General features: G+C 39.9%; 2 protein-coding genes across 7 annotated transcripts in view; both read right to left on the bottom strand.

Annotated features, from left to right (window-relative positions):
* Positions 1-1,133: 1,133 nt before the first annotated feature.
* TMEM42 (transmembrane protein 42) lies at positions 1,134-9,319 on the bottom strand. Of its 3 annotated transcripts, none has more exons than XM_014878362.2 (3): positions 9,162-9,319; positions 4,426-4,572; positions 1,134-3,602 (listed from the first exon to the last, which is right to left on the bottom strand). In XM_014878362.2, exons 1-3 carry the CDS (start codon positions 9,276-9,278, stop codon positions 3,462-3,464), a joined length of 405 nt encoding a protein of 134 aa, XP_014733848.2. In that variant the 5' UTR covers positions 9,279-9,319; the 3' UTR covers positions 1,134-3,461. The 3 variants fall into 3 exon arrangements, with proteins under 3 accessions (XP_014733848.2, XP_088021580.1, XP_088021589.1); XM_088165454.1 differs by having other exon boundaries at positions 4,378-4,572; positions 9,162-9,295; XM_088165463.1 differs by lacking the exon at positions 9,162-9,319 and adding an exon at positions 5,505-5,529 and having other exon boundaries at positions 4,378-4,572.
* Positions 9,320-9,382: 63 nt separating this feature from the next.
* The window catches only part of KIF15 (kinesin family member 15), a 35,806-nt gene continuing 18,459 nt past the window's right edge, over positions 9,383-26,729 (bottom strand). For 3 of the 4 annotated variants that reach the window (XM_088165743.1, XM_014878441.2, XM_088165749.1), the window contains 18 exons: positions 26,595-26,702; positions 25,695-25,800; positions 25,012-25,177; positions 24,005-24,155; positions 22,917-23,002; positions 22,464-22,539; positions 22,165-22,251; positions 21,106-21,210; positions 20,144-20,266; positions 18,575-18,721; positions 17,529-17,633; positions 17,197-17,358; positions 15,834-15,940; positions 13,911-13,983; positions 13,293-13,330; positions 11,557-11,722; positions 11,068-11,199; positions 9,383-10,758 (listed from right to left, as the gene is read on the bottom strand). In XM_088165743.1, coding sequence (XP_088021869.1) covers positions 10,675-10,758; positions 11,068-11,199; positions 11,557-11,722; positions 13,293-13,330; positions 13,911-13,983; positions 15,834-15,940; positions 17,197-17,358; positions 17,529-17,633; positions 18,575-18,721; positions 20,144-20,266; positions 21,106-21,210; positions 22,165-22,251; positions 22,464-22,539; positions 22,917-23,002; positions 24,005-24,155; positions 25,012-25,177; positions 25,695-25,800; positions 26,595-26,702 — 2,022 coding nt within the window. In that variant the 3' untranslated portion in view covers positions 9,383-10,674. Of the gene's footprint in view, positions 10,759-11,067; positions 11,200-11,556; positions 11,723-13,292; positions 13,331-13,910; positions 13,984-15,833; positions 15,991-17,196; positions 17,359-17,528; positions 17,634-18,574; positions 18,722-20,143; positions 20,267-21,105; positions 21,211-22,164; positions 22,252-22,463; positions 22,540-22,916; positions 23,003-24,004; positions 24,156-25,011; positions 25,178-25,694; positions 25,801-26,594; positions 26,703-26,729 lie in introns of those variants that run through there. The other variant, XR_015804039.1, reaches the window with a different exon arrangement.

The following is a 26,729-nucleotide window of genomic DNA, read 5'->3' as shown; positions in this document are numbered from 1 at the left end:
AAGACTCATTACAGCCAGCACTGGGGAGGTGAGAGAATCATGGAATGGTTTGTGTTGAAAGGTACCTTAAAGATCATCTAGTTCCAAACAGCCTGCCAGGAGCAGGGACACCTTCCACTAGACCAGGCTGCTCAGAGCTCCATCCAACCTGACCTTGAATAGTGCCAGGGATGGGGCATCCACAACTTCACTGGGAAACCTGTTCAGTGAAGATTTCTTTCCATCTATCTAATCCGTTCTTACAGTTTGCACCCGTAATTCCTCATCCTATCACTGCAGTTCCTGATGAAGAGTCCCTCTCTGGCTTCCCTTCAGATAGTCGAAGATCGCCATGCAAACTTCTCCAGGCTGAACAGCCCCAACTTTCTCAGCCTGTACTCAAACAGCAGGTGCTCAAGTCCCCTTATCAATTTTGTGGCTTCCTGGACTTGCTTCAATGGTTGCATGTTCTTCCTATGCCAGGAGCACCAGAGCTGCATGCAGCACCACAGGTAGGGTCTCACACAGCAGAGTACAGGGACAGAATCACCTCCCTCCACCTGCTGGCCATGCTCTTTTAGATGCACTCCAGGATTTGTTTGGCTTTCTGGGCTACCAGCCCACACTGCTGGCTCATGTTGAGTTTCTGGTCAGCCACCACCCCTAAGTCCTTCTCCACAAGGCTGCTGTCAATCATGTCTCTACCCAACTTGTAGGCATGCCTGGGATCAAATCCATGTCTCCAGTTTAAAGACAAGAATGTAATGCAGGACAGCGTCTAATGCTTTGCACAAGCCCAGGTAGAAAACGTATAGATACTGCACTGTGCTTCTGTGAGATGTGCACACAGAAGTGTATTTTTGCTGGAATGCGAGTGGAAACATGTGCCCAAGACTCTTCTCTAATAATACCTCACCTAAACTGAGCAAAAACTCCACACAAGCACACTGCTGTAATTCTCACAAAAGGTTAACTCACCATCCGCCCAGGTAAACCAAGGTCTTGGAGTTGGCCATGATCTTCAGCCACCTTACAAAGTCCACCACATCTGAGCCACAACTTGTCAAACACAGCTTATTCATTAGTCTCACATTGCTTTTTTTATTGTGTGTGTGTGTGATCTAAAATATGTGCAAATAAAAAAATTCAGCCACTGAGCTTTGGACAGAATTTTATTTTGGAAATCTCCTCCTTTTTGTTATCATCTTCAGTCACATTTTGGATGATCCCATATGAATGGTTTACCAGAAGTGCACTGCTTTGCCAAACAGTGATTGCAGTTTTTCTTGTAGCCCTGGCCCCACCAGCAGACATGGCCAAACTCTGTGTACATGAGGAGTGGAATTCTGCCATAAAATGAACCCTACTTGGCAATCTTTTCTTCCCATGGGAACTGGAGGAAAATTTACTTCTGTTCCCACTTTCAAGCATTTATGAGAGAATTTACAGCCCTGGTTTATACTCATCTGCCTTAAAGTGAACATCACCAAGTAAAGTGCTGCTCACGCCTTCTACACACCTTCCACTTCCGAACAAACGCCTCCTAAACCTTGACCTCCAACAGTGACTGTAATAAAGAAATGTCCGTTTTGAGATAGTCCAGGTTTCCAAATGGTTTATTAGGAAATGGGACAACAGCCAAATTAACCAGAGAGCCTGGCCCTTCTACTGGTGTTTGCACGAAAGCAGCCATGGCTTACAGCTGGCTGAGTGTTAATAACAAGGGCAAATAAATGAGGATTCATTAATTTTCCATCATGTATGAAGATCTAAGGAGACTTGATGTCCCCAGAAATGCACGGTTCCTGGCTGTCATGTCTGCAGACCTAAGAGGGATGCTAGGTCCCTGTGTCAAGTCCCAGCTTCCCAGGCAACTGGACGTGTCCCACCCTACCACTGCTGCCACCCAGAGAGCTCCCCAGGTGCAGAGACCCATGGTGGCAGGGAGGGAAGACACTAAGAGCATTCTGCCCTCTCCCCCACCACAAATGCAGCTCCCCTCTTTGATGAGAAGACTTGAGAGCACACTGAGGGGAGAGGCAAAGGCTTTGCCCCTCTTGGGACATGGTTGCCAGATGTGGTGAGCTAGCATGGCAGGGAATGGAGCAAATGGCTCTTGGCCTCTTCTGTGAGATCATGACTCTTCTTATTCAAAGAAGAAAAAGGCCCAACAGTATACTCCAGCAGTATTTCCATGCATAAGTCTATTTTACATTTGACACAGCGCAGATCTGCCAGCCATGACAGACCTGACAGGTTCTGGTACAGACGCTCACAGAAATGTGTCCTTAGGTTTTCTGCACATGCCAGAACTGTGACTCACCTTCTGTCATTACAAGGTGACAGAGACAACCTGGCAAGCCCAGAGCAAACACGTGATATCACCAGCATGATGCATACATTTATAAGTATCATTAAATTTCTTAATTAAGATTCCAACGGAAGAATTTACAAGGAGAAAAAAAAGAAATGGGCAGAGGAATGAAGCTCATACCTTACAAATGATGATTCGTGAGACATTCACCAAATTGACACCTGAACACGGAGTCATCACTGATGCAAAATTTAGCAGATACCAGTGATCTGGTTGATCACATCACATCACATCACATCACATCACATCACATCACATGAATGGGAATAAGCATCATCCAAAGATGTAGAAAGAACATAGCTTGAGATACTCCCTTTTACCAAAATGGAGTTTTGGTAAAGCAATTAAAGCAATTGTCAACTTGAGTAGGGATGGGGAATGTGTTGAACATGGATGTTCCAAGTGAAAGCAGGTTGCCTGTTGAATCGTCCCAAAATTAGTTTGACCCACACAAAGCAGGAATGTTGATCAAAATCCTCTTCTGGGTAAAGGTTTAAAGGAAAGAACAGCAACCTTACAGTGATTAACATGTCAGGAATGGGTAAGGAAAAACTCTAGATGTCAAATACAAATGGCAAGTTAAAAGGTGTATTGACTGATAGAGGAAGCTGAATTAATGAAAGTCTCCACAGCCTAACAAGTGGACATAGTGGGCATAGAACCATTTCAAGTGACAGAAAGTCAGGAACAGCAGAGCAGGAATAACAGCTGCCTTCAGTATCTAATTCTGATTGCTCTTCTATTTTGGGATAGGTCCTTTCATGGAAAAATACTGATACAAAAGCACCTTCCACAACCACCATCTTCACTTTCAGCATTCCCCAAACTGGGAAAGCTCCACAGCCACAGGGTGTGAAGAGGAGGAGTGGTTGATAAGCCTCTGGCCCTGATTTTCACAATACTGACTCAGAGTTGACCAGCTCCCTCCGAGTCATTGCCACCACCAGTAAAGATGTGACCAACGTGATTCTGCAAGTCAGCAGGTGAGCAGTAAGCAGGGGTTAGCAGCTTGGTGGCTGACGTGTTCAGAGGCTGGTGGGGACTGAGGATGTCGTCATGAGACAGGCTAGAGAGGGGCAGCATGGCACTGTGACCCCTCCAGCAGCTATCATTCCTTCTTCTCTGCTGGGACCTGCACCAGCTGGGGTGCAGTTGTGTGCAGCAGCATGAGCCCGCAGACTGTCATGGTGAGGCCGACCCACCACAGAGCCGTCCATGTCTCCCTGAAGAGCAGTTTTCCCAGGATAGCCTGAAGGAAAAGAGAGACACAAAGCTTTGTTGGGCCAAGCTACCTCAAGGCATCTTGTGCTGCCAGAGCTGTGAGGACTTCTGGGAGAGACAGCCCTGGAAAAAACCTGGTTGAGGAAACTCCTACTGGGATGATCAACAGGAATGGCTGCTGAAGGAGATGCTGGCAATGACCAACTCCACCACCAGTCTGGAAGCACAGCCATACTGTGGTCCCAAAGCAGGATTTGGCAGATGCACATGTGCTTTGCTGCCTTCCCAGCACTTCTCAGGAGCCAAATCTCCCACTGACTGGGCGTTTATTATTATTGTCAATTATTGGACACCATCATGAGCTGTCTGCCAGCTGGAGCACAGAAAAAGGTGGACTGCTGCCAAAAGTGAAAAGCAAGTAGAAAAAACCCGTGGGTCAAACACTCTTGCTGTCACTAGAGGTGATGCATCTTCACACCCAGCTAGGGTGACTCCGGCTGGTCACAAGTGAAGTGCTGCAAAGGAAAAGCAAAATGAAGCAAAGCTCCAGCTCCCACTGGCAATCAGAAAAGTTCAGTAAACCGTGTTGCTGCTGCATGGCTGCTGCAGCAAACTGCCTTGCTGCTGCATGTCACCCTTCCTCCCGCACCACCCAGGAAAGTTCCACCACTTGTGCCATGAACAACTATCAGAGCAGCTGAGGCCTGACACAATAATTTCACATCTGCCTCTAACTCTTCCTTTGTGGCCAGCAAAGCTGGCTGCACTGGGAGATGAGCAACAACCAGCGTGAGCATTCCCACCTTGCTGTGCTCCTCAGGCTTCAGTGTCTGGGGAAGGGGTCTACTCACGGAAGAGATGAAGTTGGAGGCTGTTGTTGTCACAGAGGCAGCAGCTGAGGAGGAGGAGAGTCGTAAGGCTTTTGTGAAGACTGCCCACATCACTGCATTGCACACAAACACCAGGCCAACACAGGTGAGGCGAAGCAACACTGGCAGCTGCAGGACAAAACAGAAAACTCTGTGTATTTTCACCCTCCACATATTCAACCTCAATAATTCATGGGCACTTTGGATCCAAACCTAATGGTGTGGGCTTTTAAAACTGAATTGCAGCTGGTATTACACAGAGATGAATATATTAAATCACAGAAGGAAATGGAAACAAGGAAACAGCTCTGGACAGACTCTGAGCCTGCCATGTCCTGCTGCAAGCCCAGCTTCACACTACAAGCTGAGAAGTGCTGGGATAATGTGCAGCAGCTGCCATGCCAGAAGCCAATCTGCAGAAAGCTCTCCAGCTCACAACGTGGTGCCACATGCAATGCCCATAAATGCCCTTTACTTACCACTTGATGTAGGGAAAAGGGTCAAATTCAGTCTGACAAACACCAGACATGTATATGCTGGCACTGTGTGTGCTCCAGAACCCAACTGCTGTGAATGTGAGCCAAGACCTGGGTGGTCCTAAAGCACTCGTCCTTATGAGTTCCCAGGACCTGGCCTGCCCTATTGCTGCAGTGAGGGCAGAGCAGGATCTCTGGGAGGAAAGGAAGAGCTGAATGGCTTCATGCCTTGTTTTGCACACTCATTGGAGAGTAGAGAGGTTTACTGAGGGGTCTCTGCTCTAGCATTTAGTAGCAATAAAACTATTTCTGAATTCAAGGGCCTCAAGAAAGATCTCCTTCCTTAGACAACCTGACCAGATGTGTAACTGCCTCAGTCTGAAAAAAGGGCACAGTTGCACCTGAAAAGCCAGCACCATTCAGTGCTCCCCACCCCTTCCTAGTTTAAGCAGCTGGTTTAAGCCCCAGCCCCTGGGTACCATGTAGTTGATGTGAAGACACCAAGGCAGATCACAGGCAGGCAGATCACAACTCTCACAGTGACAAGTGAAAGAAAAGCTTTGTCTAAGCCCGTAGCAATCACACCTTCATAGCTTGTCACCTTTCAGTCCACGGTGGGATCCATCTTGAGGCAGACAGAAATGCAGGTTTGAAGCCACCAGGTACAGCTCAGAGGTGGCACCTGCCCTGTGGGAATGACTGCAGTGTCCTCCTGCCAGCTGCCCAAATCAATGGGGTCCACCAACTGTGTTCTGCTCCCACTCAGAAGAAATTACTAATTGCAAGAAGTGGGGAATCTCACAGTTTTCTGAAACAAGTGATATGGCAAGTACAAAGTTAAAAAGAAAACAATGTAAAGCAAATCCATGCTTGATGGCTGGCACAAGCTTTCCGAGGCTAATCCCACTCCAGTAAGGGATGCTGCAGGTGTGTCTTCATTTTGCCCCACTTGCGGCAAAGGTCTCCAACTTTTGCAACTGATCAGGGCAACAGTAAAGATTCAGAATAATTCCCACTAGTGAATCACTTTGCTTTCCCACTGACACCCTGACAAACCCTGTGTGGATGCGTAAAAGGAACAGCCATGTCCAGCTACTACTGCTCCTCTGAGGAAGAAAATTTCTGCTGTGTTAGGGCTCACCACAGGATAGGGTTTACCTCCCAGTTTCACCCTCTGCCTGTATGACCTGGCAGTTTTACTTTCCTTGGGGAGTTCTGTACATCCACACACCTCTAGTGAGTAAGCAGACTTGGGAGTAGGGATGAGAGGGGAAAACAATTCTCTGTGTTTCACCTAACTTCAGTGTATCTCTGGATCAGAAAGAGACCATTCTACTGAGGCAAAAAAAAAGCCTTTAAGAAATCTTGTTACAGTCTTCAACCATGAGCCAGAGGGCGTACAGGAATGGAGCTCAGGCTCTCCTCCAAGGTCCAGCTGGATATAACGAGGCAACAAGTGAAGTTTGGAACAAATGAAATCTGTTATGAGGAAAAGCAAAGATGATCAAGCACTGGAACAGAGGTCATGAGCTCTCCAACCTTCTAAGTATTTAAAACTTAACTGGAGAAGGTGATGTGCATGCAAAGCTTGGACTCGAGACCTCCACAGATCTTGCCAGACTTGAGCTAGTCTGAGACTACCAGAGGTGAAGCAAAGCTGGCTCCCACCATCACAGCAACTCTCCCACCTTCAAAAGTGAGCCGGAACCCATGGCTTCTTCTGAACTCCTAATGCAGACCCAGGGAAATCAGCTGCAGGTGGCACATGCACAGAAGGAAAGTTTGTCAGAGAAAGGTCAAGTTTCTCTATGCCCAGGGCAGCAGAGTGGTCATCGCAATGTTATGCAGACAGAGAGATAGGAACATCCCCACGTGTTCCTCACAAGGAAGGACGGACATAAATTCTTCCCCTGCTGAGGGCTCAGCTGAGCCACCCCAATGAGTCAAGGATTACTGTTCTGATTGCTTTTCTAAGCAAAGATTAATTTCAGTGTACATTTCAGATAATCCAGAATCACTCCTGAAGTAGCAGAAGTAATTTTAGATGAAGATTGGCAGGGGAGCAGAGAAAGCAAAGAACTTTTGTTCAAGTGCAATGACCCTTCCTGGTCAAGTTGCTCTCAGGCTGGGCCACCCCAACACATCCTTCTGGCCAGGAAATACATCCCTACCGTGCCCTTGAGTATCCTGCTACCCTGCATCATCAGCTCTTAGAAATGTCAATACAGTTTTTGCTGCCGTGTTCCATGCTGCACAAGTGATAGCTGCTATTACACTTATTTTGGGATTTCTGTAGCTCTTCCTCCAACACAAAACTCCTTGAATCTCTGTCACCTCGTGGATGCTCTGCAGAAATGCTTTTGCCACGTGTGTGCACTGAGATATTTATGGATCTACAGTCCCGTGCAGTTTAAGCTACTAGGAAGATTATGGCATTTACATAAAACTTAGCTAGTTTTGCAGCTAAGCTGATTAATTTGTCACCTGGAATGGACTTGAAAACTGAAAGAAACCAATCTGCCCAGAAAAGAGTCATGGAATCACAGCATGGTTGAGGTTGAAAGGGATCTCCAAAGCTCATCTGGTGGAACCTCATCACTCCAGCAGATTGCGCAGGTCCATGTCCAGACAGTATCTGAGTATCTCCAAGGATGGAGACTCTACCACACCCCTGAGCAACCTGGGCCAGTGTCTGGTCACCCTCAAAGTGAAAAGGTGTTTCTGGATGTTCACAGAGAACTGCCCGTTTCAGCATGTGCCCTTGGCCTCTGCTCCTGTTACTAGGCATCACTGGAATGAGCCTAGCTCCATCCTTTGTGAGCCCTCCCTGCAGGTATTTCTACACATCTATAAGATCCCCCTGAACCTTCTCTTCTCCAGGAGGAACAGCCCCAACTCTCTCAGCGTCTCTTCACATAAATTATGCTCATTGCCTTTATGAGCCTTTGCTGGACTCTCCAGTAGTTCCATCTCTTTTTTTTGCAGTGGAGAGCTCAGAACTGAACCCAGAATTCCCGGTGTGGCCTCATTGGGGCTGAGTAGAGGGGAGAAATAATCTCTCTTGACCTTCTGGCAACACCTCACACCAATGATGTGATACTTTGTCATAGCACATTAAAAAAAGAAGCACCAACTTCCCTCCCCTCACCCCCACACAAATGGGCAGTATTTTTATAAATTTGAACACAGAAAAATACTCAGAAAAGATGCTGTCAGCATTTTCAGTAATTCCATGCTCTGCCACTCTCTCAGTACAGTGCACAATTTGGGTTCTTTTGGGCAGAGTGAAGAGCACCAGGATTTTTTATTTCTCCTGAGATATCAGAAAAGAACAATAGGATTAGCAGGTACTGATTTTTTTGCCTTTTAAACCCTCTCTAATAATCGATTTCTGGTTTTTTTTCCCTGGTGCAAGGCTGGATTTGTTTCAGATCTAGTTTCCCTCGTGGGTTCCCATTAGGATTTCAAATCCAAATGTACATTTGCCACGTGGGTAACAACCTACGCCTAAATGAATCTCCCCAAAGTGCTTTTAGGATACATGTATGCTGCCTTTCTCCTCTCCCCACTCACGCACAACTTCGTGCCCATCTCCACCTCTGCAGTGGCGTGCCAGAGGTGATTCCTGGAGGTAAGGACACTACATCTGCGGTGAAGGGCCAGCAGTCCCATGTAAGCTCAGGCACACCGAGGTTTGTGAAACACGACCGAGATAAAGACCATCACCAACGAACACCCAAAGAGAAGTGGAAATCAAGGGCTCCACCGCTCTGCTCTAGTTAGGGCCGAGCAAAGACAGAATAAAAGGCAGAAGGGCTCTGCTATCAGCAAAACAGTGCGCTGAGAACAAGCACTTGATGCTTAATCATGCTAACATCCTGCTTTAAAGTAACACTGATGCAGAAGGACGGAAAATGGGCTCCCAGAGTTGGGCTTGGTTCGGGGCATTCCCGTACCACGCTCGCTCTCTTCACACCCATCAGCCTCGCTGCGCTCTTCCCGCTGTTTACGTCGGCACCGCGCATTAGTCAGCCCTGCAGGGCTAGGCTCCCCCAGAGATGAGTCACGGCTCCGCTCTCCGAGACCGCCCCCCCTCCGTGCAAATCCAGAGCAGCCCCTGGGAGCGGAGGAAGAAGCAGCGCGCTTGATCCCTTCCACCGCCGCGAGGAGCACCGCGTGCCGCCTGCGGGGCGGCCGCACGCGAATTCGGGGCGCCCAGCACTGCCTGCCCTCCTTCCTTACCGGGCCGCCAGCTGCCTCCCCGCCCGCGCCCAGCGCCAGCTTCGCCGCGGCCGCCGCCGCCGCCCCCAGGCTCCCCGCTGCCGCTGCCGCCGCCGCCGCCCCGGCCCCCGCCCGCATGGCCTGGCCTGGCCTGGCCTGGCCCGGCCCGGCCCGGCCCTCACAGCGCCAGCGCCGCCCCGCGTACGGGCGGGCCCCACCCGGGGAAGGGCACGTGGGCCGTGTTAGCTTATGTACAGAAGCTTTATTGAAACAAACGGAAAAGCATGGAGTCAGAGGACAACGCTGCTTCTCCTGTGGACACATACAACACAGAAAAAGGATAGCACATGAAAACAGCCCAGAAAGAGGAAACGAACACTTGGAAACCTAGAACATGGCAGTAACAAATAAAAGCACCCTTGATTAAGCCACTTGGACTGTGTGCTCATCATCCGTCCTAGTTCTGACCTTTACTCATACCCTAACACCTCTTCCCTTTAAATACTTCACATCTCAAGTGGGAACAAATCCGCAACTTAAAAATTCATAGACAAGGTGGTAGAAATTCTTCTTCCTCTCAGCCAAGTAATATAGAAAGTCTTCAGATATATGCTGCCCTTTACTAGACACATCTTTCCTCTTTATTCCCTTTTGCCACAGTGCTTGTGGTCAAAACTAGTATTGTATGAATTAGCCAGAAAACAGAACGATAGGATTGTGGCAGTAAAGAAAAAACTAGTTTGATATTGCTAAAAAAATCAACATTTCCTGTTGCACTAACAAACATTTCAGTTATTCGTAATAAATCTTTAAGTGCGATTAAATGAACTTATGCTGTACTCCTAAAATGCTCTGCATATTTTCACATCTTCTTTCCTAACATTTTTCAATTCTTTGATAAGAAAATGGTTGCAAAATACTTAGAATTTCCTACAGTGCTACTATAGAAGCACTATATAATGTAAGTCTATACTAACAGAAAAAAGGTTTGAAAAGCATTTTATTTTCAAATAATGAAAGAACAGAAACTAAAAATATAAGCCCATTACTAAATTCACATTTATGCTTTATTGAAAAAAGTTCAACATGAAAATTATTTTTAAGCAACCCAGGAAAATCATCTTATGTTTAATTAAAGAAATAAACACAAAGGAGTTGTGCTTTTTGAATTTTGGCTCTGATGGAAAATGTAGCATTTCGGGAACCTGAATAAAAGCACAAAAGGAGACAAAAGTCCAGGTGTGTTCCCAGTGACAAAGCTTCTCCTTGGCAAGAAGTTTCAAGGAGGTATCTACCTAGCACCTATACAAAATCAGTTTTTTACACTGAAAAATTACAAAAAGGTGTTAAAATGTCATTGAAAGCTTCCCACAGAGCTGGAATAACAATCTTCACTTAGAGTTATTACCAGCAAAATATCTACAAACTAAAATACTTGATTATTCCATAACCACAGCAACAGTCAAATTTGACAATTGACTTTTGCTGATTCTGTACATTTGAAAAATATGGCTCTGGAGTTTTATTTGGGTCATTACAGCTGATCACGATGTCTACAAATGTTACGTTTTTTTGATTCTTTCAAAAAAGCATTTTCAACTCGTAGTTTTTCAGTCTCCTGTAAAACAGACAAAAAACATGGGACATATTATGGAAATTATCCTAACTTTTTTTTTTAATTTTTACACAAGCAGTATCTAGAGTTATTCAAGTTTTTTATACACTATATACTTGAGGAAATAAAATTGAGATGCTTGTCTGCAGTTTGTGAGGAGACACACCAGCCATGAGATACTCAGCTGCATAAAATCAAAGGTATCTTTGTTCCTCTCAAACAGAAGAGCAGGAATTCAAGTTTTCATTCTCAAAGCTTAACTCTTTCCTATGTCAGGCCATTACTTCATCTGTAATGTACTCTGCAACTTACCTCTGTAAGTTTAGCATTATCTTTCTTCAGTCTTACAAGATACTGAATCTTCTGGTTTAGGTTTTGATGACCAAGTAATTTCCCATTCTCCTCAGCAAGCGACTCAACTTGCTTCCTCAAGAATTGTATTTCCTGCAATAATAAAGACACTGTGTACCTCTCAGCAGTAGCCTCTCCTTCTCTTTTCAGAAGCAATAGCTTCTAAGAGCTATTAACGTACTAACATTTAAGTTTGTTTTAACACAGGATGCAAGAGTTGGTTCATTCAGGAAATACATGTTTGTCTTATGTCTCCTCAGACACTGTGTTAGATCCCTCTGAAGGGCAAAAAAAGAGCACTATTTGATTTGTACTACTAAGTGATTTCTGTATCCAAACTTTCACTAGTGCAAAGAACATAAATACAACTGAACTGCAAAACAAAACAGCTGTGCATCTGCTAAATAAGATTCTGCTGTGAAGATGACAGAAAAATTATGTATATGTAACCTTTCCAATCTTGTCTCTTTCTTCATATGCTTCCTCCAGTTTTGATCTCATTTCTTCTTTCTCATTAAATGCTTTGAGCTCCAAAGTCCTTGTTCGTTCCATCTCCAGAGTCATTTCATGACAGGTATTCTCCCGGATTCTGAGGATATTTTTGGTCTCTTCTAATCTGCCAATATAAAAGAATCATAAAACATGAAAAACCAACACAGATGTCATACAACTGAATTACTAAGTCAGTCCTGGACATGGAGAGAGGCTCCTTTAAAAGCATTATTTTGAGATATTGTGCTAAAGAAAGGAAAAATTTCATTATGTTTCACAGTTCTTGTGTTTGATACTATCAACTAGGCAATGTTTTGGAGCTGCTCTTCTCTTTGGGAACTGTGCTGTTTGCAATCCAGGATATACAACTCCACTCATGATTGAAAACATGAAGCTTCACCTACAAGAACACTTTGCATTAATTCACCTAAGGAATGTAAATTTTCCAGCTAAACTCAGCTGCACTTCAGGTTTCCTCTAAAATGCTTGTTTGTCTCTGGCTTTTTCCCCAACAGCCTTGTTGCTCAGAAACATGTCTGAGCAGTTCATATGGTCTGAATCTGTTTGGTTGGCCTGGTAACAGAATGAGTACCACTTTGGTTAGAATTAAAACATTTTCAGCGGATGAGATCACAGGATATTAAACAATGCCATCAAACTCAGCAGCCTGTCTATTGTTTTTATAAACTTAAATTCTGTAATTTTGCAGATCAATTCAAATATTGCATACATTAAGTTTTTGTCATCAGTTTTGTTTTATTGAAGCATGGTGTTGAAGATCTGCTCTGTGAACGGTATTCATTTGCTGCATTTGTCAAGACAACTTCTTGATAAGAAAAGAATATTTTCCCTCTTTGTCCATTATTTGCTTGTATGATGCATTGTAGCACTGCTATAAAGTGCATTTTGGAGACCAGACAGGAATGCCAGATCAGTGCATCAAATAGCAAAAGAATCCCTAATTTCCAGACTAGGGTTTCTGGAAAATTTAATGTAAATTACTTTTGAAATGACTGTGTGCATAAGAACAATTTTCCTCCTTAAAAGAAGTTACTTACATAGAAAGCATTATGTCAAATGTATATAACTCTCATGTTAGGAGATTCAGCCACAATAAATCCTGAAGCAATACACATTAGGAACAGAATAGCAGCACAAACATTTTTAAACTAATTTTTATCTACTGATTCAGTATTTTCTTTCTTCACTATTATCCATTCAAGGTACAAAACACTTGAATTTAGAGGACTACCTGCCCAACAGTGCAAACGCAATTTAGAAATCCTCTAATAATAAAAATTTTTCAAGGTGAACCACAGAAATTTAAACAGATAGGATAAAACCCAAATAATTACATTATGTTTAAAATTATAAAACATTTACAATATTAATAAATAAATGAACATTGTTTCAATTTAATTTGAAAAGGAATGCAATTACAATTCACTGCATATAAATAACTTAAAACGTTTAAAAACATCCCTTTCAATTTAGGTTTTTATGGTTCTGCCCAATAAAGTATTGTTCTTATATAATGCTAGGTAGTAATAGGTGCTACTACCACCTACTGATGAGAAAAAGTAGGAACTCAAGATATCTTGCTCTTGGACTGCTGTTGCTTAAATATAACTATTTTTCCGTCATTAATTAGTTTAATACTAGTTTCCAGTTCAAAGAACAATAGTTAGACTTACTCTGCTTTGATTTTCAGCATTTCTTCCACTGCTTTATTCTGTGAAAGTTCAAAAACATTAGATGCAGTATTAATGTTTAACATACACACATATATGTTTAAAAATATGTCGCTTAATTGATGTTACATATCTCATTCCAGATCGTCCTACTACCCAGTAGTTCACATCTCTAATACTCACTTTAAGTTCATCTTTTTGCTGTAGGCACATATTTCCCATTTCATGCCAGCACAGCTGGCCGACAACAGTGCCTCTCTGCCCACTCACACAAGGCAGAGGTCTAACAGGGGGCCTCTTCTGTCTGGGACATTCATGGAAGCCTCTGCTGTGGCATTAACTTCCCTTTGACATTAGCAAGTGACACAGTCTTCACTTTCCAACTCTGAGGATGAGTCAGATTTAGCAACCTGAATCTGTTTTTGCTAATTGTGCAATCTGACACCCAGTTCACTGGTGTTAGGCCAAGATTGAAATCCTAAGAGCTAAGTGTCAGGCTATGCCAGTTAGAATTCACTAGAAATTGGTGTTTGTTTTGCTGCCATGAAAACAAAACAAAAAAAACCCCACACATTAATACTTCACAGAAGATCAACAGCAACTGACACGAGGATAATATACCTTGGCAAGTAGCTCTTCAGCAGTCTCTTCCTCTTTCTCTTTAAGGTACTGAACATCAGGATGTTTCTGATCACTAGGAAATTCAAGAATGAGAAAAAAAGTTTCTCACTAACAGAGGAAGCCAGTTGTAAAAACGTTACCCAGATTAAACCAGTAAATGTGTGCAGATGTTTTCACACGTATTCATACTCAAAATATTGAGCATCATGAAACTCTGGAAGGGATTAAACTTCTAAACACAGTTTCTTTCATCAGACTATAGAGAAATTAATGTTTTATTGGAAACAATTACAGATGTAATAAATATGCAACCATTGTTAGACAGCTGTGCTGATTTTGGCTGGGGTAGAATTAATCATCTTCACAGCAGCCATTACAATGCTGCATTTTGGATTTGTGCTGAGCACAGGGTTGATAATGCAGACATTTTTGTTGTTACTGAGCAGGGCTTGCACAGAGTCAAGGCCTTTTCTTCTTTCCCCACTGGCAGGGAAGTTGGGGGTGCATGGTAGGTGGGAGGAGACACAGCTGGGACAGGTGACCCAAACTGACCTAAGGGACATTCCAGACCATGGCATCATGCTCAGTGTATAATAAAGTGAGGGGGAAAAGAAGGAAGAGGGGATGTTTGGAGTGATGGTGTTCATCTTCCAAAGTCACTGTTGTGTGTGCTGGGGCCCTGCTGTCCCAGAGATGGCTGAACACCTGCCTGTCCATGGGAAGCAGTGAATTAATCCCCTGTTTTGCTTTGCTTGTATGTGTGCGTGACTTTCACTTTCCTCATTAAAGTGCCCTTATCTCAGCCCACAGGTTTTCTGGGTTCTGCTCTCCTGATTCTCTCCCTGATCCTACTGGTGGGGGAGGAAGTGAGTGGTTGTGTGGGGCTTTGCTGCTGGCTGGGGTTAAACCACAAGGACAGCTTTGGGATGGAGGTACACATTTTATTAGTTCACAGTTCTCATGTGTATGGAGACTGCAGAAAGACTTCCTACAAGAGATCACTGCTCAGTAGTCTTGCCAAGCTAAGACAGTAAAAGCTTCTTGTATTCAAAAGACTGCACTAATTTTTATTTTGTTAGTTTTTAATCAACATGACATTGGATGGAAAGAGGAAAATACATAAAATTAAAATAACTCACAAACCAACTTCATCCTTGTAGTGTACCATACGGGAAAAACTTAATTGGTTAATAAGAGTTTTATAATTGCATCCAATTTCAATAAAACCACTATTTTCAGTAACTTAAAATCTTGTGAACAGATCAGGTAGGGTTACTGAACAACGATGTTGTTTCTAAGGCTTTTTGCTTAGATTGCAACAGACTTTTGAAACTGTGTTGTGAATTGGAAATAACAGACAAACAACAGTGGTTACATTGCCATAGAACACTGGATTCTGTGGCTTTATTTTTCACAGTTTATGTAGGTTTTCTAGACAAAACTTTTCCACAAAAAAGCCTTACTTTTTGTTCCTCACTTGTTGGATTCCTGGCTTGGGACTTTGGGATAGAATTTGAATATGCACTAAGAATTCCCTGCTCCTTTTAGTTGATAAGATTTGTAGTTTGAATAGACCAAAGGCTAATTGTATATTGGAGGCTTTAAAATTTCATTTGTGTCTCTGTATTGGAACTTGTGTTGCATTCATTTGGATGTTCTTTATCTACTGGATCCATAACTACACAAGTGACATGGCAATATATAATACCCAGGAATTACTATGCCTATAATGATTTTACATTCTGATTCCATTCCCTTTATAAAACTTAGTTGCATTTAAGAACTTGTGGTTTAAGGGCCATAAAGTTTACAAGGCAGTAAATAACAGGCAAAAACGTAAGACTGTATTTCATATAAAACCTGTAAACTTTATCTGAGTTATTTCAAGTTAAGAGAGATTTTTTGTACTTTATTTTACTTTACCTGTTCTTGCTTGGTCTCTGAGCTTCTACAAGGCTCTGTAAACTCCTGTTGTTCTCCATCAATATCTGCATTTCCAGACGCAAGTTCTCCAACTCATTTAATTGTTCCTAAGCAAGTGAAATTCCAAACATTTTATTTGAAGATCAAATTGCAGTTCCTGTTTTCATTTCCAGTTGAACATGTTTTAGAATAAAATAGTAGACAAAAATTACTTATCAGAAAACAAGCATGGTTCTCTGGCAAATATCTGCATATCACCTGTCCATCTATAGTCACACTAGAAACTATTGAGAATAGTTTCAGCAGCAAATATAGAGACCCATTTCAGCAGCAAAAATGATGTTAACATTTGACATTCACGAACACAAAACAGCACAGTCCTTGGGAAAATGAGATTTACAGACATCGCAAGCAAATTGTCACCGCTTGTTCCCAGTGTGATAAATGTGATTCGCGCTAATTAAATTGTAACTATATTAACAAAATTGTATTTAGATCAATAGAAGACAACTGTTACAGAGTAAGGGGGGAGATGGGTGAAACAGAGCAAAGGACATCTTCCAGATGTTGGGAATTGAAGAAGGAGGTTGGAAGAAAGTCAAACAAGAATAGTAGAAGGACATAGGTCTGACAAGCAGCATCTAGAAATACAAAGTTTCAACATTGAAATGGGCAAAAATGGATGATTCCAAGCATGGGACTCAATTAAAGTCTTGTTATGGAAAACATCTGCTCAGTCACACAGTGCGCCTGCGCTACCTGCGGGTCACACCTCAGTCGCTGAGGAAGACGATGAGCCTTCATCAGAAATAAGACCCTCAAAAGGATGAGACACCCCCTAACCCATTCGTAGAGCATGCGTCGTACACATAGCGACACACATTTTAGGAATAGAAACTAGGAGGAGTTTTCTAGAAACTTCTGTAGCCTACAGTATATAAGTGAGATTGTTAGCCTTGAGGAATGGCGAGCCACTCCCTGTACCCCTGGTCGGAGGGGGGGACCCCTCCCCAGTCGGTTTTGCTTATGCTTTATACGAACCTCAAGTATACTTAATTACTTACTGCCAAATTTTGTATATTCTTAAATATATGCACTTTGATTGTATTAATCTCCAATACTTTAATTGCAATCTCCAATACTTTGATTGTATTTGTTACTATTAAAAATTTACTATTAAATTTAATCTTGTTGCTTGATAAATTGGAAAAATAGAACATCATTCATAACACCAGCCTAGGTAAAGGGAAAACCAAAAACTGCCTTCCTGTTTTTAATGGACATACTACTAAGCAGAGCTCATTAAAAAAACTCCATCTCATTTTGGCCTTACAAATTGCCAGCAGATATTAATTCATAGTACCTTCAGCCTTAGAATTTCATCATTTTTTGCTCTTCTTTCTTCATTCAGTTCGTGCACAAGGTGCTCCAGATTTATTGCAGAGGCCCGTCTATTAGCTAGTTCTTGCTCATGAGTTTCCAAAAGCTTGGCCAAATTCACATCAAAATTAGGAGTTTTTGGACACTGACAAGTCAAAAAAACCAAACCACACCAAATGTTAGTAAAGGACTGTTTTCCCTATGTATGTATTACATGTTTTCATACTTCATTGGAGACATAAATTAATAAATTCTTGCCAGACAAATCATCAACGATTACAAACTATGTGAAAATGTTCCTCTCAAGTGCCATACCTGAGGAAATGTTACTGAAGATGCATCCACAAAGCAATCTATTTGCTTCATTTTCAGTTCATATTCATTCTTCCTGTTCTCCAGTTCCTCTGTCATTTTGTCTAACTATTAGAAACACAGTGAGAAGTAGCTCATAATACAGACAGAATAGGAAACAAAACAGCACTCAGATCTCTATTTTGAGCAAGCTTAAGTACACCACAAGTTATTTCAAATTAACAGAGACTTCACTTTCATAACTCTTCTATATTTAGTTAAACTTTGTTAAAACTTTGAATAGCTGCATGCAACAAGCATTTTTGAAAGCATCTATACATTTAACAACTTTGTAGTTCATCTGAATTTTATTCTTGTTAGTATTTGATTTTATTGCCTTGCTAACACAATCTATCTTTCAAAGGGAGTGATAACACAGAAAAAAAATATTATGAACTTAGCTGGCAAACATTACTGGTCGAAACATTATTTGATACAAAGATTTTAGTGGTATAGATTTGATCAGTTTCCCCAAGAGAATACGCTAACTTGACAAAAGAACTCCTCTTTCAAAAAAACCCCTTCAGTTAGATTCTTTGCCAACACAAACAAATTACTTAGCGCTATGATAGTTATGACAACTAGAGCTAAAATTTGAACAAAGGTTTAATATAGCTATTCAGTCTGCAGCATTTATAGAGCTCAACAGTTATCTGTATTACATAATGATACTATTCGTAGATAACTGTTAAGCATAGGATAAAGTAACCCCCTAGGTTACACTGCTGATAACCTGAGGTTGCTCTGCTCTTATAGGTACTGATAATTTTATTCTCCCATCAGAGCAAACATTTTGTGATCTCTAGACAACGTTTCCAAAACATTAAAAGCTACCTAATTTTTGTTCAGAAGTTTTTAAACTATTACTTTCCTTTTACAAGAAAGAGCATATCTCTTCACCAAAAGTCATTTTAGAGCATCTAAAGAGTACAAGTGAAAACTTTTTCAGAAGCTACAACTGACCACAGCTCCCTCTCAATGAGCTAGATATGAAAATATCTTTGTTTTACCTGCTCCCTGAGTTCCTGGATTACAGCTTCTTTCTTTGCTATGTCTTCCTGTGCACACTGGAGCAAGGCATCGTGTTTCTTAGAGGCCTCTGTCAGACGTACCAGCTGATCAGCAGTATGACGCAATTCCTCACACAGAAGGTCCCTCTATTTTACGTCGTTGGATGAATAAAAAAAGAAATGTTAAAGTTATTGCTCTAAGTCAGTTGTGCCAAGATTGCTAACAGCTACAAGCATCTCCCTTTTCTTTCTACTTTTTCATCATGAATTACAGCAAGAATTAACCTATAAATTTATTTTAGCATGTTTTCATATCCTTGGTCTTGGTTGCAGAGAGAATTTTCTCAGTATAGTGACAATTAAGATTCTAGTGGAAAATTTTTGGAATTAATCACTATTTTAAAATATAATATGTATTTTAAAAGATATACAGTTCTCTAAATAAGAAAACAGAAAAGAATGTATCGATTTTAATCCACACTGAAGTGACTACAGCTTTTTTAGTGCACTGATATTCCACAGATACCTTTGGATTTATTCTAGGATCTATGCTCCCAACCTATCTGACGGGGCATCATATCTAAACCAGATATGTTAACACATAAGGAAAAATTTTATTTAGTATTTTAAATGCCACCTCAGATTAGTTCTTCTTGCCCAGTTAAGAATGCATGAAGAAATTAGTAACTGAAGTATAAAGTAAAGGAAAAACACTATAATTTTATCAGGAGCCAGGTATACCCAAGGATAATATTGAAACAGAAACTGGCGCTTAAAAAAGCCAAAAACCCCTAAGTGATCAATTTGCCAGACAACTGAGCTTTGGGTTTCAGAATGTCACTTTTAGATATGATTATTAATGAACATAGTCTGTTTATTTTAAAACAGATTTCCATTATATTTGATGTCCTTTGAGAAATGAACACCTCCCTGGAAGACTTTATTGGTGCTATAGGATTGGACTAGCAAATCTAATCTCAGGTGAGCTTGTAGAAATTACATGTAAGGAGGTGCTAGTGTTTTTGACTGGTGGACATGTTCAATGAAATAATGGTGACAGCAGTAATAAAAAGATAAAGTTAAAGAAAGATACAATATTAAAGAGTAAACCCACATTTGAATCAAATGTGTGCCCTAGATCTGTTTCCAGCAGGTGGAGCTTTTAGTTAAAATTATAGGTAAAGAGAAGATATTACTGAATATAGTGCAGTGGGGGAAGAGATGCTGTAGAAATAAAATTTATTCTTCTACCTATTTTAATTTCTCAGCTGCATCACCTAAAGCTGCCATTAAATTCAGCTGATGATTCCTTAGTAGCTAGCCTTAACAAAATTAAACCAGGCTCTTAGCATAGGCTTATTATCAAGTAGCTTATAAAATATTCATGTCAAGTAACATGATAATTTAACAGCATTTGTCAGGTATCTCATGAAAAAGTCTTTTAAGAACATCTTAACTAGCTATAGTTTGAACTGAGGTTAAATTTTACACGCGCATTTTAAGCAAAAACCACATACACTTGGTCTGGTTGAACAAATAATCATAGTACACCAACATTAATGTTTTTACCTCAATATTATCAGCTATTTCTCTTCCCTCCAAGGCTTCCTTCAGTTCTTCAATCTTCTTTCCCTGATCTTCTATGATTCCCTTGCTTTCTTCTTTTTCAGCCAGAGCAGTATTATACTTGTACTACAAAATCATTCAATTAAATTTTAAATATTTTAGAAAAACATGTTATCAGGTGAAGTTGGCAGACAGAAGACAAATAAATTTAAGTCACAAATCTTATGATGACAACTACATTTAGAAAGTACTGTCAATGACCTAAAACCAGAATGATATATTTTACTTGCTAAATTATATGAACTATTTGTAGAGATTAGTTGTCAAAACAATACAAAAAGATTATTAACGTGAGTTAGCCACAATACATAGTACCCACTAAAACCATTATTAAAGAGATAGCCATATTTAGAAATCTGTCTCATCAACATTTTTTATAGAACCTTTTGAATTCATAGTTTGCACATACTATGTGAAGCATTCTGTTGGTTGCTGTATCAGTTTGCTAGACCTATTTTAATAAAGCAGAGGCAGCATATTTATTCATCGTTATTCAAATACACAGTTTTAGTTCTTTACACCTGTTTTCAGACGTAGAATATAGTAATACCAGCAACATAAAAATTCACTCAATCAAAAATGCATTTACAATTCAGCTTCAATTGTTGAGGTCTTAAATTGCCAATTCCTGAGAAAATCTAAATATGACTGTCAGCTGAGTGGAGTTTACAGGATGTGAATAAGTCCCTTTAGAGACACAGCTTTTTACCCACCACGTGGAGAGAGTTCAGTTTTTGAGACAGCCTTAGGCATAAAATGTTCAGAAGATTTCAACATGTCAAAACAAAGAAGTTTCCTTCTAAAACACTACAGCAAGTTATACTGTTTGAGACCCGTGATAAGACGTGTCATTGCTTCCCATTTCTAAAGAATAATACCATGTCCTTCAAAATGACAGAACATACATTTATATCCTCGAGCTCTCTTGTCAGCCCATTTATGGACTCAGTTTTATGATTAATTGAAGACCTCAGCTCCTGGATCTGCCTCATCAAGTCAGTTACAACTTCCTGCAACACAAAAAAAATAATCCTGATAAAATACATATAAAATTCATATAATGTATTACTGGACTTTTTTTGGTATACGATTTATCAATCCCAAACTTCAATTAATTAAGTGAAAATGCGTCCTCAAACTGCACACGTACAGAATAAACAGAAAATTTGTTGCTAAATCACTGGCTTTTGTTCTAAGCACTTAAAAGAACTAGATAACCTGCAGTGTTCATTATAAGAGAAGACTGGCCTGCTAATTTAGTCTTCGGCTGTAATAGGTTAGTAACAGGAGAATAGAACTACCATAATTTAAGGGTATGGTTTTTTGTAATGGAAAAAGGCACATTCAAGAAACACCACTGCACTGACAATCCAAGGTGATTCTGACCTTATGCATGTCAAATTTTTGGGTTTATGATGGAAAAAGAGATACTTAGCATTGCATCACACCAGGTAGTAAATGCACCATGTGATTTATGCCTGATTTACAGACAGCATGTATGCTTACGCTAGGAGAACCCAGGCTATTTAAGCTTTCATACTGCAACAGTCTTTACATAAAGAAGTGCTTTGATTTTATTAATAAAGATATTGTGACATACAGTCACATTCTTACAACACCTTTCTTACCTTTTCCATCTGCCCATTACAACAGACCTCTGACTGGAAGGCTCTATTAATCATCTGAGGAATTATGCATTGCTTAGGCATTGAATGTTTTGTCCAGTAGACAGTTTTACCTTCACTTGTCTTTTCTCTGGATATGTACCAGTTTTCTAACTCCCTGCAAACTCCATGCTAGGAAAAGGTAGGATTTATTTTACCTGGCTATATAGCCAGGATTGCCTAAAAGCACAAAATTACTAAGCAGTACAAGAAGGCTTTGGTCTTTAATCTCTGCTACACAGAGAACTAGAACATAGTTATCCACAAGATTGTTTATCAGTATCAGAAATAAGCTCAAACCTTATCTGTATCATTTGTCTTCTTCAAAGAAGCAATAGTCTCTTCAGCAGCAGTCAGCTCCTGTTCCAATATCCACAGTTTTGCTTCCTAGAGGAAATAATATTTGTGAAGGAGTGTCTTCACTACCTTTGGTGTGTTTTATACAGCACCAAGTCATGAAAAAAAAAAAAAGTAGCCTGAGCACTCTACATTTATTTTGGTGGTAATCAACGTAACAGTCAGAACACCAATAAAATTGTTATTAATGCCCAAGAAAAGCCATGAACACAAAATCCACATATTCAAATCTGCTGTTGTACCTGCTCCTCGCACTGTGTCACCATTTCTGAAAATGGTTTCTCCACCTCTGCTTTTTCAAGTACTTTCAAGAGCTCCCTGGCAAACAAAAACATATTTTAATATTTCTCACTAGAAATGTAAGAGAACTTTAACAAGAAAAAAAGTGACATGAATTTATTCTATTTCCACGTAATTTTTAAAGAATTCTTTGGCTACCACATTCTCAGTGCTATACAAAAGATTAATACTTTAGTTACTAGCCTTACACTGCTATCAGTGGCAGAATTTTATCTTTGACATGAAATCTACACAATGAAATTACTTTGAATTAAAATGAACTGCTGTTCTGGTTTGGATAAAATAAAAAACCCATTTGGAGAAAAAACCTCTACAAATGGGATCCCCATCTGAATACAACATATAGCACCAAGGAGGTCAGATGAAAATAAACCACACTGCTAATTAAAACTTACTTTGAATTGTTTTCTTTGTCTTCTTGTAATTGTAATGTTAGTTTTTCATTATGTTCTTTTTCTGTTTTCAGAAGCTGCAAAAGGTTCTAGAATATCAAAATATGTTTGCTATAAGAAGTTGCAATATAAGGTCTCTAGAGCAATCTAAAACAAAAATCTAAGCAAATCCTTAAGATGACTGAAAAAACCTACCACCCTACAACACCTTAATTGGAAACGGGAAGATCTTTAGTTTGTTCTGAAGACTTTCAAAAGTAAACTCTTATTTATATTAAGTAATCAGATCCTTTCAGCTGCCATTAACAATAATTTCAATTTTCAATAATTTCAATAGCTATGATATTCTTCAATGTCCAAGGCTGTGAAGGCAAAAATTGGAATTTTCAATTGTAGACTAATTTGGGGGCATTTTAAACTTCTACATTTGTTCAAAATACTGAAATATATAGAATTTAAACCAATAATATTCAATCTGTCAGCATTCTCTTAAACACTAATAAGGAAAATTTTATCAAACTTGCCAAGCAGGCACTGTGTACCCTGCAGAATGGAGACAAAATTATTTGCAAAAGCCTTTGAGCAACCTTGCTGCGGTTTTGCAGTCACTGCAGTCTGACAGGCTTTAAAGGGCAGCATCAACTAAATTGCAGGACAGTGATTCACCACAAGCCATAGATCATTTTAACAAGATCACATCCACTATGAAAATTGTTATGAAACTGCTTTGTAAAGATAAAATAATTAAGCTAGTCTTGGCTAGCCCTGAGATAAAAGGTCATCTCAGCATTTCAGTGTCAGAATTCTTTTCCAAAGAAGTTTCTTATTCTAATTAACCCATCTCCCTCAACGTTTCCAGAGCAATTTCTTCAGCCTAAAAACTTACTATTCATGATGCTATTGGGTATTTTTGATAGACTGTGCTTGCAAAAATCTTGCACTAAGTTTGGAAAAAGAATTTGGGTACATCTTCCAAATGAAATCACCAAGAAACCTATTACTACTGTGAATGTTATCAGTGATACAATAATAGGATTTAAGCAATTTGGGTTCTGTAAAATCAAGTCCTTTAAAATCCTTGACTGTCTTACACTAAGTTGAGTTTTCATTGCTTCTGCTTCTTGCTTCTTGTCCTCAAGTTCTTTCTTCAGCTGGTCCGTTTCAAACTTGGCTACCTCCTGCAAATTGTCGTAGTCATCCTGCAGGCTTGCCTTTTCTTCCAGAATCTTTTCATGTTCTAGCCTTCATAAAAAACCCCAGACCAAACAATCTAGTAAGGGTTTGTTTGTGTCCTTATAAAAACACTCCAATCAACTGTTTTTTAAAATATTCAGATAATATATAGAGAGAAAGAATACTCTCCAAACAGTATTTCTGCTAACACAGAATGCACCAATACAACCACAGCATTTAAATTGAGGATCCTGGTCTTACAATGCCTTACTCAAAACATTACTTCAGGTAAGACATGACCTGTAACAATGCAGTATATAGTTAAGATTTCTGGGAGCAAAAATCAAAAGCCAAAAAAGCACAACAAAACAAACTAAACAAAACAGCAACAAAACCCAGCATAACTAAATCACATTAGTAATTAAAAGCCATATTGATTATCATCTGATAATAATGGCAATTATTGCAGACAAGGCAGTGAGCTTTTCTGGCTTTGATACTTCAGTTATTTTTTATTTCTTTCTGCTTGTGTTTTTAGAGCAGCATCATTATGTCACCTGCTTCATGTGACCAGACTGACAACTGTTCACTTAACTTTTGGAGAGCAGCAAGTTTACACATATATCCTATTTAATGAGAAAATTATATAGAAAAGCAAAATTAAGGCAGGCACATTTTGTTTTCTTTCTAATAATTCCACCATACTGCCTGAAATAGGCATGAAAGAACTGAGCAAAAATACCCAAATCAAACAACCCAAACAAACACTCCCCCAACAAATAAACAAACAAGCAAAGGACAAACACAAAGCAACAACTTCAAAGAAAGCATGTAAAGTGTAAGTTCCCAGGCAGGAGAGGATGATTTAAATCACTTGATGCACCCAGAAGGGATGACAAGATACTGTACCAAACTGCCAACATACCTGACACTGTCCAGCTGGAACTGTACATCCATGTGTCTATCAGAAAGCTGACTTATTTCTTTCTCGTGCTTTTCCCTAAAGGAATTATAGTCCAGTTTTACAGCAGAAAGCTCCTTGTCTGCAGACTGCAGGACAATGCGCAAGTCATGGACTTCACTTTTTAATACTGTCAAAAAATCCCAAAATGATTTAACTGTTATTTGGAAAACTGTTCTAGATATAGGACACAATGCTACAGAACCCGCTGGGAAAGTCTCACAAACCTCTGCACATTTTCAGTGGAATTAATCTCAAAAGTCACACATAAAAGCTTTATAAATGGAAAAAAATCAATGAAACCCTGACTTTAATAAATAAAGGTGAATCAAAACCATTCCAGACAATATCACTGTAATTTCCGTCGACGAGAGGTTTTATAATTTTTTATTTAATACTGTCTTTTTAAATACTGTATCTTGTACCTCCTTCACGTTCAGAGTAAAGACAGAACTATTTTGAATATTGTATACTGTGCAAGACTAGACAAAGATTATCTGCAAGTATTAAAGACTGCTTTATTAAAAAAAAAAATCAAACCAGTATGTCCAACAACCCAAATGGCTACTCAACACGTGCTATTTTTGATTTAAAACAGTAAGACACCTCAAAACTTTAAATGAAATTTTATTATTACAAAGACTTACGATCAGCATTGTTTTGACTTTCTTGAAGCTGCTTTTCAAGTGATTTTGCTCGTTCAAGGAGCTCCTGGCGCTCTTTACTCCAATCATTCCTTTCAGATGAAAGAAGCTTGGAAAAAAAAAAGTAAAATTTCTTAAATAGAAGGAAGTGTAGGGGTGGGTAGGTCATACAATAATAATAATGTAATGATAGATTAAAGCATTTCATCAGCTGATTATAAACATATTTTTCTTTAAATTCAGTATTTGGTGACTTTGAATCCCTCAAAGTCCAAGGAAAAATAAAAGCTTCTATAACAGCAGACATTACCTTATCTAAAAAGTTCATTTAAAAGGAACCTACAGCTTAGGAGCTGATATCACAGATATCAGAATTGAGACTGATCTGAAAAGAATACAGGCCTTATTTCCTTCTCTATGATAAACCAACCCTAGCAATTAAGCAAGATTTGCAAATATTTGATAGGTAGTTCCAACTGAGATGAGTATTTTCAGCATTCCAAAGTTTAAAATTTCCTTGTTGCTATAGTTGTTTTCCAGAAATAATGAAGTTGGCCAAACCCAACCACAACAAGCTTATATTTAAGCTCAAGCAGGCTCAGATTCACAAGATTTAAAACAACACCAAACTTAAAAGTGCAGTTAAATGTTAATGCAGTTAAATGTTACGTTAAATGAACCTTCTCTGCTTACTCCAGCTCCACGAGGGTTGGATTAGATGACCTTTAAACCAAACCAAATTATTCCATGATTTTAAGTTCCTGTCTTCCTGCACAGCCCTGAGTTATGATGCTATGTATATTTGTCAAAATGCAAGTAACATTGCAAGACCACACCTCAAGAAAACATAGCAGTATGACTGTATAATAGTTACATGAGCCCTACATTACATTATTATCTTACCTCCTGTATTTGTGCAGAGTGATGCTCCAGTTTATTAATATGCTGCTGGAGTTTTATACTCTTGCTTTCCTCTTCATCCAGCTTTGTCTGCATTGTGCTCAGTTGCTCCTGTGACACAGTACTCAAAATTATAGC

Source organism: Sturnus vulgaris, chromosome 1, assembly GCF_052056855.1.
Source record: "Sturnus vulgaris isolate bStuVul1 chromosome 1, bStuVul1.hap1, whole genome shotgun sequence".
NCBI classification, from domain to species: domain Eukaryota; kingdom Metazoa; phylum Chordata; class Aves; order Passeriformes; family Sturnidae; genus Sturnus; species Sturnus vulgaris.
This window is presented reverse-complemented; position numbering and strand designations above follow the sequence as displayed.

Bases quoted from the DNA above. Each gene is read 5' to 3' on its own strand.
- TMEM42 (XM_088165454.1), bottom strand. From the start codon at position 9,278: ATGCGGGCGGGGGCCGGGGCGGCGGCGGCGGCAGCGGCAGCGGGGAGC. The intron at 4,573-9,161 runs GTAAGGAAGGAG...TTTGTCCTGCAG, and splicing joins GGGAGGCAGCTGGCGGCCCG to CTGCCAGTGTTGCTTCGCCT. The intron at 3,603-4,377 runs GTGGGAATGCTC...CTTTTCCTTCAG, and splicing joins AGCCTGAGGAGCACAGCAAG to GCTATCCTGGGAAAACTGCT.